The 14,848-nt window shown below is 48.9% G+C and overlaps 1 protein-coding gene across 8 annotated transcripts in view; it reads right to left on the bottom strand.

Annotated features, from left to right (window-relative positions):
- The window catches only part of LOC105186631 (SLIT-ROBO Rho GTPase-activating protein 1), a 70,322-nt gene that overhangs the window by 16,745 nt on the left and 38,729 nt on the right, over positions 1-14,848 (bottom strand). For 5 of the 8 annotated variants that reach the window (XM_025302647.1, XM_025302648.1, XM_025302650.1 and 2 more), the window contains exons 2-5: positions 12,387-12,785; positions 3,789-3,972; positions 1,632-1,797; positions 761-985 (exon numbers count right to left, since the gene is read on the bottom strand). In XM_025302647.1, coding sequence (XP_025158432.1) covers positions 761-985; positions 1,632-1,797; positions 3,789-3,972; positions 12,387-12,432 — 621 coding nt within the window. In that variant the 5' untranslated portion in view covers positions 12,433-12,785. Of the gene's footprint in view, positions 1-760; positions 986-1,631; positions 1,798-3,788; positions 3,973-12,386; positions 13,746-14,848 lie in introns of those variants that run through there. The other 3 variants (XM_011146969.3, XM_011146970.3, XM_025302649.1) reach the window with 2 other exon arrangements.

Below are 14,848 nucleotides of genomic sequence, written 5' to 3'. Positions count from 1 at the left end.
AGGAGGTCTACAAGGAGCTCGGTCATTAGAAGGGAATGTGTCGTTACCGGAGGAATAAAACGCGTCACAGAGCCAAGTTTTCGCCGAAGTCATCGGCGCTTCCGTCGAATTGTGTATTAGTGAGTTCGCGCACGGGGCACGACGGATTTATCCGCGGTCAGGGTCGTCCTCAAGGAGAAGAAGGGCGAATTGGCGAGCGACGCACACGTGGCTCGCCCCGGCGGAATTTCGATTCGATCGGTTATCGTAAATATACGATAAATGCAGGAGATGTGCATCAGGGGCCGTCTGTCGCCGAAATAAATATATTGTTGCAATACAGCTGATCGATTTCCACATACCGAAAATAGACAGCGATAGACACCGTTTTCCCCGTCCCGGCGGAGAATCATCACTTTAGAGAAAATGAACTCGACGGATACTCTTAAACTCGGACCGTTCGATTTCGTTCGCGCTGCATTCGACGCGAGTAACAAGCCGAAGTATATCACATTCGGGATACGCTTTACAAAGTTTGGACGCAATTTCTTTTCGCGGCACACGATCCCAGATTCGCTCTCTTATCAGCGTAACTTTGGCAGGCTGATTGCTCGAAGCAGCTGGAAAGAAGAAACTTGCACGAGCTCTCGCGAAGGTCAAGCGCTATCGAGCTACTTCAGACGTCGGCGCGAAGCGGATCTCCTCCTTACGTGTGCCTGTCGTCTCTCGCGAGAAGGCAGGCGCTCGAGAGATCTCGACCTTCAACAATTTTACCACTAACCTTGTTAACTTCCTTCTCGATGAGCTTGTACTTCTTGCTGCGCGCGAGCTTCTCCGGCGGCGCGTTCGCGACCTCGAGCTTGCTGCGTTGCTGCTCGGCGACGCGAAGCTTCGTCTCCGCCTGTCTCGACTCCGCCTGGTAAGCCTGGAAGGTCTTCATCGTAGTGTGCAGCTCGTGCAGCACCCGTAGTATCTCCTCGTGCGTTTCGTAACCAATCTCGCGACACTGAAACGAATCGAGCAGATGGATGTACTTGGATGTACTTGCGGTCTTTGTAAAGCGAATCTTCAATTCTCACCGTACGCTGAGATGAGAGTGATTGATATTTGTGGCTACAATTATTGACAATTTTACGCTCGTCTCGCTCATCGAACAATTTCAAAATAATTAAAGACGAGAAAATAATCGAGCAGCCGCGAGGAGAAAACGAAAAATAGAATCAGTATACGAATAAGAAAGCGATGAGAGAGATTTACAGAAATTCAATTACCGATCTACGAGAGCGCGCGCGGGAAGAAACGCGTCTCGCGCATGATCGCATCGACATGGACAAAGAAATACGCGACAAAACGAGTCGCGTATTATTCCAGCGCGACGTGACCGTCGCGCAGCCGACGGCGCGGCGGCCCCCGTTCCCACCTGGGAATGCGCATCGGCGCCGTGGCGAAACGTCGCCGTCGTGCCGGCGACGGAATTGAGACATTCGCGGCAATTAATTCGGCGAGACAATGGAACAGTCGAACTTCTCACGGCGCGGCGCAGCCGCGATCGGCGACGCGATATCGCGAGCCGACAACTGCAGCGGCAATCGAGGGAGAAGAGAGAGGGCGGCGATGCTGGGCGATTACGGGAGCGCGTATGTGACACTCACACGCTTGTAAATTCGCTGCACGTCCTCCATCACCTGATTGAGGCGACCCACGAGATGGGTGCTGTAGACCTCGGACAGGGCGGCGTGGTCCCGGCTGAGAGACTTGGTCTCGTTGACGAGCTGCTGCCAGCAGGCGTAGCTGGAGAACAGGGGCCATTGTTCCCGCCTGGAAAAGACGATCGATAAAGGGCGATATCTCGACGAGACGGCGGATGTTCCGTCGCGCGCGCGTATCGGCATAATTACACCGGCAATTAAATCGCCGCCGCCGCCGTCGCCGCCGCCGCCGTCGTCGTCGTCGCCGAGACAACCGATAGAACGTTGTCTTGCGGTGACCGCCACTGCCATCGTCGTCAATATGTCGTAAGCCGGGCTGCTTCGTGCTCGTAACCGCGATCGCTCCACTTACACGTTCATGCATACGCCAAGTGCGCGGATATAAAAGCGCGTATCGGTAGCGTAATGTGTTATGAAGGCGCGTCGTAACGATAAAGGCGTTTCGTTCCGCGTTCCCCGCCTGTACGCTTGTCTTTCAGATCGAGTATTACGAGAGAAATGTACTTTGTGCGGATGAATTATACAGTCGACGGGAGAAAGCTTGCGATATTTTTACCTTGATGAAATTCAAGACGCATCCGATACCCAATGAGGAGAGTTTACTCTTTTAGTCTTTTATCGAAAGTAGAGTCATTTATTTGCTTGACTCTTTCGAACGTGTTGTTCAATGTGTAACTTTTGATCAAACTGTGGTAGTCGATTAGGTAGCCAATCGACTACCTAATCACAACTTGTGTTTTGAGAATTTTTAAACAGATAAATTCTTTCGCTCCTGCCATCGACATCGATAATCGTAATCGTAATATTTTGTTCTCACATTACGATAACCGTGACACCTACGTATAAAAATGTGTCTAAAATCGATTCGAGAATAATCAACCCAAAACTATTTCGACAACATCGCGTTTAAAATCACACGCCTGTAGACATTCGGACGAATTATAGATAGCGTCCCCGCGGTGCGTCCGATGTTCTCTCGGTAGCAAAGTGTCTAAAATTGTTTCGACATTAAGAACGTCTATAAATAATAATTTTCACGTCGCAAACGGGCCGTCTAAACTCGTCCAGTTATCGACCGTAAGACCCAGTTTACACTGATTATTTTTCGCGCCAAGACACGCCGCTGCCGCAAAGGGTGAACGAATGTGTCGTGGCCGGCGCGGTGTAACCCCGGATGCGCTAAGCAAAGGAGGAGCTATCGATCCGCGATATCTCTCGAAGCGAAATGAGGGAGATGAAGAAGAGGAAAGAGAGAGAGAGAGAGAGAGAGAGAGAGAGAGAGAGGAGGGGGGGAAGCGCGTGCGGCATCGTGTGCTGGATTACGTTTACCCGTGTGTACAGCGCGGCGAGAGAAGCAGCGTCCCTTTTGTGGCCGCTGAATACGGCGCACAAAAGGGGCACCACGCGTTCAGGGTTGAATGAGAGAAGGAACTGGGGCATGTCGCAAATGCAGCAGCGGCTACAGCAGCGGCGACGGCGACGGTGACGGGGCGGGCGAATGCACGCGCGTGTACGACGCGGGGAAAAATACGAAACGCTTTTCCGCCATCGTGAAAGTAGAGCGCGGAAAATGTCAATCGCGGCCCACCCGCGAGAAAAATACGAACCGTCATGATGCATGCGATGGAGCTCGTAAGAGCGTTTGTTACGGACGGATATACCTGTTGGAAACAAATCCGTGCGATCTCGCGATATCAAGAATGAAATCAAGATCATTGAGATATATATAGTCAGCTAATTATCAAACGTTTTAAACATCTGTTGAGGATTCGTGAGATCTTGTGAGCTCCAAATGTTGTCGTTGAATCTAATCTTGCAGTAATAACGAATTTCAAAATCAACTTGAACATCAAATCGCATGAAATTTTCCAACTGTCCGATAATGACGTAATATGAAAAACGATACACATGTCTGAGCGTTTCATATGTTGCAGAAAAAAGCTTTCTTCAGGAACCCTAAAAAAGAGCCAACTGACATTGTGTGTGTGTGTGTGTGTGTGTCAATGACAGCGTAAGGAAAGCTTTTATTTGCAGCATATGCAGAAAGGCTGCCGAGAGCTGGAAGGAAGCAGAAGCAACAGTAAACGTAGCATCTCTTACTTTTGTTTCTGCTCCTTATGCCTCAGCTGTATGCTTCTGGCCATCTTGTCGAGAGACTTGCTGTAGTCTAGCTCCAGTTCCGCCCTTTTGCGGAAGAAGTCCTGGAGCTCGGCCACGAGGGCGACTTGCGCCTCCATCCTCACGTCGAGGCATCTCAGCTGCTCGTTCAGCTGTAGCCGTATGTCTGCGAGCAGAAAAAGGAGAAACCCCGTCAGTACTTGGTCGCTTCGTTCGTGACGAGCGTGTCGGGTTTCAAGGTTCGTGCGAAGACCCTGAAAAGACTTGTCACGGACTTTGCCCGGAAATTGGGCGCCTTCGAGGTGGTAACGGATTGCTCGTCGTCGTACCGTACAGGATCAAAGTTCGTCGGCCTGACGCGACAATTTCAACACGAAACGTGACTTTGTATGCGACTCTGTACTTTCTAATTTCTCAGAATGAAATCTCACTCGAAGCGAATGAAAATCCAGTCAAAGCGATATCGACGATACAATACCACCACTCGAAATCACAAAAGTGAGTGTTTAATTCAAATCTAAAAATGTATTCTTAACCAATACCATATACGGACGAATATTTCCCTTCAATTACAGCGAATTTTACTCGTAGAAATTTAGAGCATGACGAGGCAAATAATTTTTCTCTCATGCTTAATCGCATACATATTTTATAATGAAGTATTACGATTTAATTACAGCAGCGTGTTCGTTGAAACGTGTTCATTGCAAATGGGTTATTGATAAATGTCATTTATTAATCATCAGATTAATTATCAATTTCCATCGCAAGCGAGGCAGTTCGCAAAAACGAGATGTCCTTTTTTCCACTCTGACGAATAAATTCCACCGTCAGCCGATTTATTTCAATTGTACAATTTAATCGGCGGAAAATCCTTTGCGCTTGGTAGAAGGAGGAAGGAAAGATTATCACACGATATCCCACGTGGAAATTCGTCGGTCTTCACGACGATGCCGGTGGGATCGATTCCCGGCGCAAACTTGATCGGACAAACACTATTAACTTGAACGCACAAGGACCGTATTGTCTCCCGTGACACGATGCAGATTCCGATTGGGTGTCGTCGTCTCGTTACTTGGTCTCCAGTGCCGCGATCATCTTCCTCGTCCAAGTCGTTTTATTCCCGCATCGACGGTAGACAATGGTGGAGAGAGGCGGATGCTGCGCGGAATAATAATGTCTCGGGGATGACGGGCGCGTCGCGCGGCGGAGGACTTTGACACGATCGCGCGCGCGGACTTCCGACTATCTCTCTCCCGCTTTCCCGTATAATCCGTATTCCGTTAATGTTATCCGCAAGACAATGACGAGGACGACGACGACGACGACGACGACGAGGTCTCGGGTCTGCGGCGAGACGGCGCTAAAAATAGACGGTATGCGACGGACGCGAAACGATCTATCGTTTGCCGAGACAGACTTTGCCGAGACGAGGAGAGATGATCCGCGAGCGCTTACGTGCCGCGCAACGTGATTTATTGTCGCGGTCGTATCTCGTTTCCGTTCCGAACTTCCTTCGACTTTGATAATAAACGTCGCGCGCGCGCGCGCGGATACACGTTGCACACGTACGCGCGTAATCCGTTTCTGATGAAGCGCGAAGGAGAACGTCCTCAATTTCTCATCGTCTTTTTGTCGTGACCCGCGTCGTTGTCTCGGAGCGAAAGACACCGCGCGAGTTACGAACGTTCGTCGAATCGTGATCGCGCCGATCAGGGACGTTTAACTTTGTCGCGATCGGATTCAGTTTTGCTATCTCGTCCTTCTCTATTTCTCCCCTCTTTACCCGTTTGATTTTCCTTTGATTTCATCAACATGTGCCGCGAGGAGAGTCATCGGTTAGTCCACGTTAAATTTTCCGCTCGAGCCTTTTGATATTTTATTAGCTTCAAAGCGAAGTATAATCATGAAATACTCTTGAAAGTTTTATGAGACACGTGTTATTTGAGAAACATAATAACACGACAATGTGGCTCTCACCGATGTGCCACGTGATGTATATGAGAAGTCACAAAAAGGGAACGCGTCGAAAGATATGAGAGAAAGAAGGCGCTACGACCGTTTCCTTATTCGCTTTCGAAAGTCCGTAAATTAGAAGAGCAAGATAAATATACGTTAGATCCTCCCCCTGATTGAATTTTTCCCTGGTTTCTCGAGACTCGAGTTTCACTTCCGTGAAGCTTCGAAAACTAATGGGAGGTCAAAGTGGCTTGAAAGATTGTCGTCGCCCATCAAACTTTTTCCCGAAAATTTCAATCAAAATGAAAGGAAAAAAAAAGGGGGGGAAAAGCCCTGGGCCGACGGTGGTTGGAAATAACCGTCGTCATTATTGTCGGTCTTATTGTCGATCGAGCGGCAACCGACGCAACATAGTAATCTAACAGCGAGCTCACTTTGGCTGCACTAGCGCGCACTGGTGCATACCAAAAGCCATCGCGCACAAATTGACACGAAAGCATATGCATAACGTAGAGGCGACACGCCAATGAAATTTTCAGCATACATCACCATATTGTTGGTCGGAATTTACAGCTGGCCGTTTCAGCGACCGAGATACTTCACGTCTTGTGCATGCCTGCGCGCTTTGCCGCTAAATTTGCGCACCGCGCTTTTTACAGTATATCGGTCGCGTCCACAAATAAATTCGATATACACGTTGGTTTATCCGTCGAAAAGAGATTCATTCTAACGCCGAGAATACAAAATCACGCTGCGGCTAAATTAGGATTAGATTGAGTGCACTCGCTCGCTAAATGCACAAACTAGCTGATGTATGCGATCGATGTAGATTTAATTTTACCGCTAAGTTTATCACTCGACGTTGCATATAATTTAAATATAGTTTAAGTGCAATTTTATCTTATCGGGCGTGCTTTTCGGAATGGGTATGACCGCACCGGTCTCGACGCGATGCGATGCGACTCCTCCATACGACGGACTAATTAAGGTTTAAATTTGAATTAATAATCTTGTGGACTTTTTCGGAGAAATGAGTTTGAAGCCGTTATCGCACCGTGTGTGCCGCTCGATCCAATTTACAGCGTTACACTTGACAGACTGCTTCGAAGAGGCGGAAACGTTCCGATCGCGTAAGCGTCGATCAATCAGCGTAATTGGACGATCGTCGAGCAGAGGAGCTGGACGGTCTTAAAACCGTTTTTCTTTCATCGACCCGCCGACGTTTCAACGAGTCGTTAAAAAGAGCGCGGGAAAGAAACGGAGAGAGAAAGGTCTCCGGCGAGATAAACGGGACGAGCGGCAACGAGCGAACGGAACCGGAATGGTTCCTCTGTTCGTGACAGATCAAGGCGACGTCGCTTCGCATTTTCGGGAATATCGTCCGTCGTCTCGAGACAAAAAAAGAAGCCTGCGGGAGAGCACATGTCAGTCCGCTCACGTGTTACCAATTATCGAGAGCTCTAAACGGATCGGTTCATCGGCGGGTAGCCTGGGCCGTGTCGAAACTCACGAATGGACCTTTTATGAGACAGCGAGTCTCCGTCAATGTGTGTGCGATAATGTTATTTCTGGGAAATACCGAGTCCGGATGAAAAGATTCCGCCGTGGTTTTTTTTTTGCCATTGGTAGTCAGCGCGACGTGGTCGCGTCTTAATCACCACGTGATGAACTAGGTCGAGAGATAAAAAAATATGCGTTGAAATGCAGGATCGGAAAAGATAATTTTTGCAGGTGACTCGTTACGGCGTCACTCGTTGCCCATTGAAAAAAATAACTCATTAACGTCGTCTTTATTCGTTTTGGAAGAAAGAAAAAAAATCACTCGTTACCAAGTATTTGCGAGCTCTCATCTGTGGAGCTTTGCCGATTTGTTCAACGAGATCGTTCTAATTTTTAACGAGGTGACGTTAAATAAAAGATGCTTCGAGCGGAAAAGGTCGACGCGATTCCGACTCTAACAGTTTCGTTTGAATAATATCGAATGAAAGAATGAATATCGACAAAGATCCTCCGATAATCTCCGCCCACGGTCAGTCAGTTAAAATACGATATACTATATCTCGGTTTTACGACCGCCGTCAGAAAACGATTTTTTAACGATCGTAAATATATTTTGCGTCACCCACGATGATACCGCGGATATGCCAAGAAAAAAATGCGGGCGTAATTACTCTATCCATCGTGTATTACCTTATTTTCCCTTCAAAGAGAAAGACCGCTCATTATAATAAACTCTTTTTACTCGCCTCGCTCGACTCGCTTCAAGGACGGAAATTTCGTTCGCGACAGCCAACGTCTTGGAAGAACGACTAAGCCGTCCACACGGGTTTCCCTTCCAAGGGCGAGCGCCTCGATGCATTTCGCCGGACGTAGTCCTATCGATTTCCTAACTTCCGCGCGTGTGATTCATCCCTCCCGAAAGGACGGAGAGCGATCTTTGACCCCGAAATGGGAACGAGACGCAGACACGCAACCGCACGACGGAGGTAAATAAACGCACTCTCGTGTGCGCCCATAGCTTCGGGCTACGTATACAGGGTATCTCAAAGCCGCAGGACATCCACCCTCTGCGCGTAACGAACACTCTGTCCGATGCGGAATCGATTCCCCTTCGAAACGGAAACATCGAAGCTCACTGGCATGGCGGCCGCCGCGCGGTGAGCGAGAGTTGATGAAAATTCCGAGCAACTCGTGATTCTGAAGGTTCCAACGGTCACCGACGGTACCGGCCGAGACATTCTCGCCCGCCTTAATCGCTTGCGGAATAAAGTCATGCGCTCGATTGCCAGTGTTAAAAGAGAAAGTCCACGACAAAAACTCATCCCGCATTTCTAATCGCAAGCGTGAATTTCACTGCGCTGAGTTGCTTTAGATCGGCGATTACGAGTCACAAGATGACGGTTGAGAAAACGACAATTCAGAAGCGGCAACTCAACGGGATGATCTCCCGGCGTTTACAGCACGGAGATATATCATTTGCTCGATCACGAAGAAGCTATTCGATCAAAGGGAGACATCCGGCGCTTCTGGAACACTCTGTAGAGCACCCCCGCTGAGTCATCTACGTAACAAGCGAGAGGTCGATGTGTGCTGCGCGTCATCGTGGTCGGATGCACCAACTGACGAGCCGTTAGCCGATCAACGACGACGACGACGACGACGACGACGACAAGGGAGGATACGGATTGACCGGACGACATCGGCCACGAGAGTGGAGCACCGCGACGATCTCGTCGAGCACTTTGAAGACGGAGAATTGCGGTCTACGATTAACTAGACCGCGATATAGGCGCTATTAGCGAAATAGGTTGTACGATACAGGCCAGGCCGCTCGTCCTCTTTCAATCGCGCCCCACCGATTGAACGATTGTGCATCATCGAGCTATTGTTCGGCTGGGATTAATGTACGGGGTGTCCGGGAACACGCAACCAGCATTCCAAATGAGAATTTAGCGGTCGAGTCGGCGGCTGGGCGCGCTAAGCTTCATATTTACGCGTTAATATTAATGTTACATATATTATTATTATTGATAGTACATTAATAATAATAATTAACGATAGTAATACGTTAATATTACTGTTCCGTGAAAATATTAGCGTCTCATTCCTAGCGTTGATGTAACGTAACTTGAATAATCGCCTAAAGAAACGTCCTTTATCTTACGATGACGAAGGTGAAACGCGAGAGAGCAATTCACAAATAGATATCTAAATTTGCAAGATACGTTTAAATAAATAGAAAAAAATTATCACACAAATTTCAAGCACCTCGCAGATTTCTCAACAACGGCGGAAACGTCTGCGACCCTCGTCCCTCGTTGCGTTTAATGAGCCGCGTGACGAAGTAGGCGACGTGGGACGGAAAGTTCGGGAGCATCGTCGTCAACGACGACAACGACGAGAAATACACGGAGGAGAGAGTGGCGTACAAAAACGCGTTTATGCCCGAGAAGAGAGAAAGAGCGGCAGTCGAGAGGCAGCTGCGCCTAAAAACCACCCACGACAAAGCGCGAACCGGTTGTTGCGGTATCGCACCCCCGCCGCGGCCAGAAATATGCGCGAGTGTGCATACGGAGATTACCGGCGAGAAAGGGAGGAAGAGAGAGAGAGAGAGAGAGAGAGAGGAGAGAGAGAGAGAGAGAGAGAGAGAGAGAGAGAGAGAGGAGAGAGAGAGAGAGAGAGAGAGAGAGAGAGAGAGAGAGAGAGAGAGAGAGAGAGAGAGAGAGAGAGAGAGAGAGAGAGAGAGAGAGAGAGAGAGAGAGAGAGAGAGAGAGAGAGAGAGAGAGAGAGAGAGAGAGAGAGAGAGAGAGAGAGAGAGAGCGCGAGGTCGGGTCTTTAGGATGATCCCAAAATACGTTCGATTTCATTCTCCAAGACGCTGCGATCAGCGGGCGAGGAAACGGGTTTCTTCGCCCCGTGTTCGCCAATCGGCCGACGCTCTCGAACGGGAGCGATGCACTCGCGACGCGGAAATTCTACGACGAACAACATCGATCGATTCGAGTATCCCACAATCACTAATGTGCGCCAGATTTTTAGAAGAGAACTAATTGAGCTTGAGTTGATAGAAATGAAATTTATAATAACCGTGTGAATGGAGTCGTGGCGAATAATTGGAGCAGCGCCTGCATGCAACGTGAATTGATAAATTGTATGTAAAATAGACTCCTCTTTCGACGAGTTCATATTCATTATCTGTAACGCCGATGCACACGAATACACACAATCAAAAACTCACAACTCATCCCGGTACGATTTGTAGACCGGCAACATGTACTCTCTGTGACGATCGTTCCTTTCTTCCTTTCGTTAACGAAGCTACCAGTCGCACAAACGGAAGAGAGGGAAAGAATACCGAGAGATTTCAATTTTATCTCACCTTTAGCTATCTCACGTCGGAGACACACAAGCGCGAGGAAACGTCTCGAAATCACACAGTCTCGCAGCCGGCTGCGTGACGAGCACGCGTCGCTCGTAAGTAGCCGTAATTTTTGCGCACGATCTCATGTGCGTAACGCAAACGCGGACCGGAACGCATGAAGGTTGACACGGCAGGTGCGCAACGCGCGCGTAACAGAATCCCGCGGCGAGAAGAAGCGGCGGGCAATTTCGCGAACGACTGTGATTTAATAATCGCAGCGTCGCGTCGCGTCGCGAGGATCCGTTAGAACGCGCATACGGTACACACACACACACACACGTGCATGTGAGGAAACATAACTGTACGACCATGTGTATCCATGGGCAAGTGGACGTGATTCGCCGCGGCTACAATGTTAACGTTGTTATCAAGCGGATCCGACGCGCGCTCGTTGCGCTGAGCGCGAATAAATCGTTGCGAGACGAACGCGTCGGTATCGCTTCCTGTGTTACATCGTGCCCGCGCGTTCATTTGTCTCGTGTTTTATTACGCGATGAAAATATTATATTTTCTTCGGCTCGCCGTTCAATTTCGCGAATCAGCATATTGCGCTTCTCGTAAAGTCATCCACGGAGGAACGGGCACAAAATTGCGAATTTAATTGGCTCGATCGCTAATTAATTTCAATTAGCTGATAATTGATCAAACTTTATTTTTTCTCATATTTTCCATTTCATATTAATATTCTCTTCCAGCACGGAAAATAAGCGAAATATCTAAAGTTGTACGTGTGAGAGCGTCTGTTTATCTTACTAGTGTATCGCTGTTGCATGCTACAAGATGAATCGAATCTAAAGTGCAGTGGATACGTAAATTTTTCTCTCTGAGAGAGAGAGAGAGAGAGAGAGAGAGAGAGAGAGAGAGAGAGAGAGAGAGAGAGAGAGAGAGAGAGAGAGAGAGAGAAATATTCGACATATTAAGACATCGCAGGTGTCTCGACCACTCTCATCTACTTGAATACGTAACATTTGTCGATGCCTCGGCACAGGCAGTTCTGTTTGTAAATATATACTTGCTTTCATCGGCCAGACGTGTTACGACACATATCGTTAGTCGCGCGTTTCAGCGTTTTGTCTTACTTGGCAGAGCACACATTTTCTTCGCCGCAGAAATATCGCAGCAATGCGATCCAAAAACTAAAAAGACAACATTAAGGAATGATTCACTCACTGAAAGGTCACGCGAGGACAGCAGCAATGATGCTGTCGACGAGTGAAACGACTTTGCGGATACCATAGATGAGATACGATATTTTTTTCGTTCAATTTTACATAAATTCAACTTCGACAAAATCACCTTAATTATTGTTTAAAAATATCCAGAGCAGATTTAATGTCGCAGAGAAGAAAGATCACGAATGAAAACATCGCCGATGTAAAATTCTGAATTCGCCGGGGATCTAAATCAACGGGAGGAGCCGCGCGGCGCGATTCACCCTATTAGGAGCAAATAATTGACTTGGCGAATCTCCGACGAAATCGTCGGGAAATGTACAGATCCAAAGTCCGAGGCTTCGAGCTCCGTCCTCCTCTGCCGCGTCACCCTCGATTCGGTCAGCCAACACCCAGTTATCGCGACCTGTGAAAGCTCCTTATCAATCATCGGCGATCCCCTTGTCGCGCACACCTCACCCCTTACACCCTCGCAGAACTCGTTGTCCTTCTCCTCTTCGCCACCTACGCTCTCGATATTCCATTTACCTTTTGCGTAGGCCTCCCACTCGTGACGTCCGGCCAGTTTGAACATTTCTCCCGCGTTATTTATTATCTCGGGCTAGAGCTCTCTCTCTCTCTCTCTCTCTCTCTCCTCTCGTCGTCGTCGTCGCTGTTCCTCGTTCCTCGTTCACCCACGTTCACCAGCTACTCGTGCACGTCACTACTACCACACCGCAGACTTCGGAGACCTCGTGTTACACTGTGTCTCTCCTCGGGTGTGCACACGCACACCGGCGCTCGAGCGAGCACGCGCTAGCACTCACGTACATGCACTCACACACACGCACACGCGCGACGCGCGACGCGATCGCCCGGTATATATCACGCGAGTCTCTCCGTAGGCACGCACTGTGGCTCTCTGAGTGTGCGACGATTACTTGCCATCTGGAAGGTATACCGATCTTAATTGCAGAGCTTCCTCCGATACGATCCCAATCGCGAGATTAACACGGCCATCGGCCCGCGATCTTTTTCCGCACTGTCTCGCCATCGGCGACGATGTCACCGTGACCGCGCCGTTCGGACCGACGCGACTAACGGAAAATGTTACGCGCGAAACCAGACGAGAGAGGAGAAACGGCGATCCGGCGAACGCGAATCTATACGGACGTCTGAAATGGCTGTTGAAGTTGTAATAATAATCGCCGAGAGGTGAACGGACTCTCCTCCGTGAAGGAGAAAGAGGGAGAGAATCGGTAACGTTGCTTGGACCGCAAACACTTGCTGCGTTCGATTTTACACTCGCTCGTTCCCCGCTGAAAATCTCCTCTACGATCCTCCGCGAATTTTATTTCATTTATACAACGCGCTCGTAGCAAACGTTAACCCGCTTCGTCGTGCTTCGAAATGCTTTTTTACGTTGCTGGTTAAATGAAGCGTCGTTTAATAGTATAAACCACGAAAATTCCCGTTACTTCTTTCTCACCCGGTGCGAATCATCTATCCGTTTCGAAAAATATATTAATTTCTACACCTTTCGTCACATCGTTGTTGTGTGATCCCGTACAAACTGTGCATTCGAATCAGGGAGTGGAAGTACTCAAAGACTTCGATAACCGATACTTGTAATCGATAATACAAAAATATCGACGCCTTCGGACGCGTCTTGGATGGCGGCTCAAAGGAAGCGATATCGGCCACTTTTACGCAGTACCGGCGCGCGCTCTCCTAAGCAATTCTAATCGCAACAACCTCGCACGTCGGTCATCTGGCGCTCGTCCGTTGCACCGTCTGCGCAGTACAGCGTACATATGCACCGGGTGAGGATTAATAAATACGCGGAAAGGAAGGCGAATTACAGTTAGCTCCGTCTGTAACGCGAGGCTCATGTTCTCTCTCTCTCTCTCTCTCTCTCTCTCTCTCTCTCTCTCTCTCTCTTAGAGAGAGAAAGAGAGAGATCCGCTGTTTTATGACTCCCGTTACCCTCTCCGACTCCCCGGGGCGCCCCGGAAGAAACTCGATCGAGGGGTAAACGAACGCCTCTCGGCAAGGAGAGGAACTAGAACGTCGTCTATCGGGAAGGCGAGTTCACAGATCATGGCGATCTCGATCCTACACGCTTCTCGATTTACGACGATCGGCCGCATTTTCCGGGGATAATTCCGTCGTTACCTTTCGCCGAAGTACCGAATGCGCAAGAACCAGAGATTTCTCTGTTCCTTTCGCGTCAATATTTGTACTCGTTTCTCTCTCTCTCTCTCTCCCTCTCTCTCTCTCTCTCTCTCTCTCTCCCTCCCTCCCTCCTCTTCCCTTTCCGTTGAATACGCTCAGGAAACAAATTATACGTCTGGCCATGGTCGTTGTTAGACTGGATAATAGATTAAACAGGGACCATGTGCCTGTGACGAAACCGACCGAGAGAGGATATTTGCTTTTTTGTTCTTGATTACGACAGCCCGTAGATAAATTGGGCGCCTGAAATATTCTATTGAAAAAAAAAGAAAAGAAAAAGAAAGGCACGAAATAGGGGAGTGCTCGCGACCGTAACGTGAGCCGCTCGACGGAACGAATGAGAGTAGTACCGATAAAACGACAGTCGGCCGTTATTAACGAGCACATTCTGAGAGAGAGGAGAGAGAGAGGAGAGAGAGAGAGAGAGAGAGAGAGAGAGAGAGAGAGAGAGAGAGAGAGAGAGACTACGCTTATCGTTTATGTCCGGTGAAAGAACTCTGTTGATACAACCGTACAGTTCTGCTTAAGTGATTGTTATCGGGGCTTAACTCGCGTCCGTGTATCTGCGCCGCGCGCGCGCGAGAGAGAGAAAAAGAGAGAGAGAGAGAGGGAGAGAGGGAGGGAGGGAGAGAGATAGAGTACACGCTGCCGCACTCGATAATGTCGCGACTATTTTTACATCGCCTGCTTCGCGCGCGCACCCAACAGTTCAACCCTCTCCTCCCTGCCCGCCACCCCGATCGACCTCGCATAATCAGTTAGATCATTGGAGTTAC

This window comes from Harpegnathos saltator, unplaced genomic scaffold (genome assembly GCF_003227715.2).
Source record: "Harpegnathos saltator strain DR-91 unplaced genomic scaffold, Hsal_v8.6 scaffold51, whole genome shotgun sequence".
Classification (NCBI taxonomy): Eukaryota; Metazoa; Arthropoda; class Insecta; order Hymenoptera; family Formicidae; genus Harpegnathos; species Harpegnathos saltator.
The sequence above is the reverse complement of the archived record's forward strand: the minus strand, read 5'-3'. Positions and strand labels throughout refer to the sequence as shown.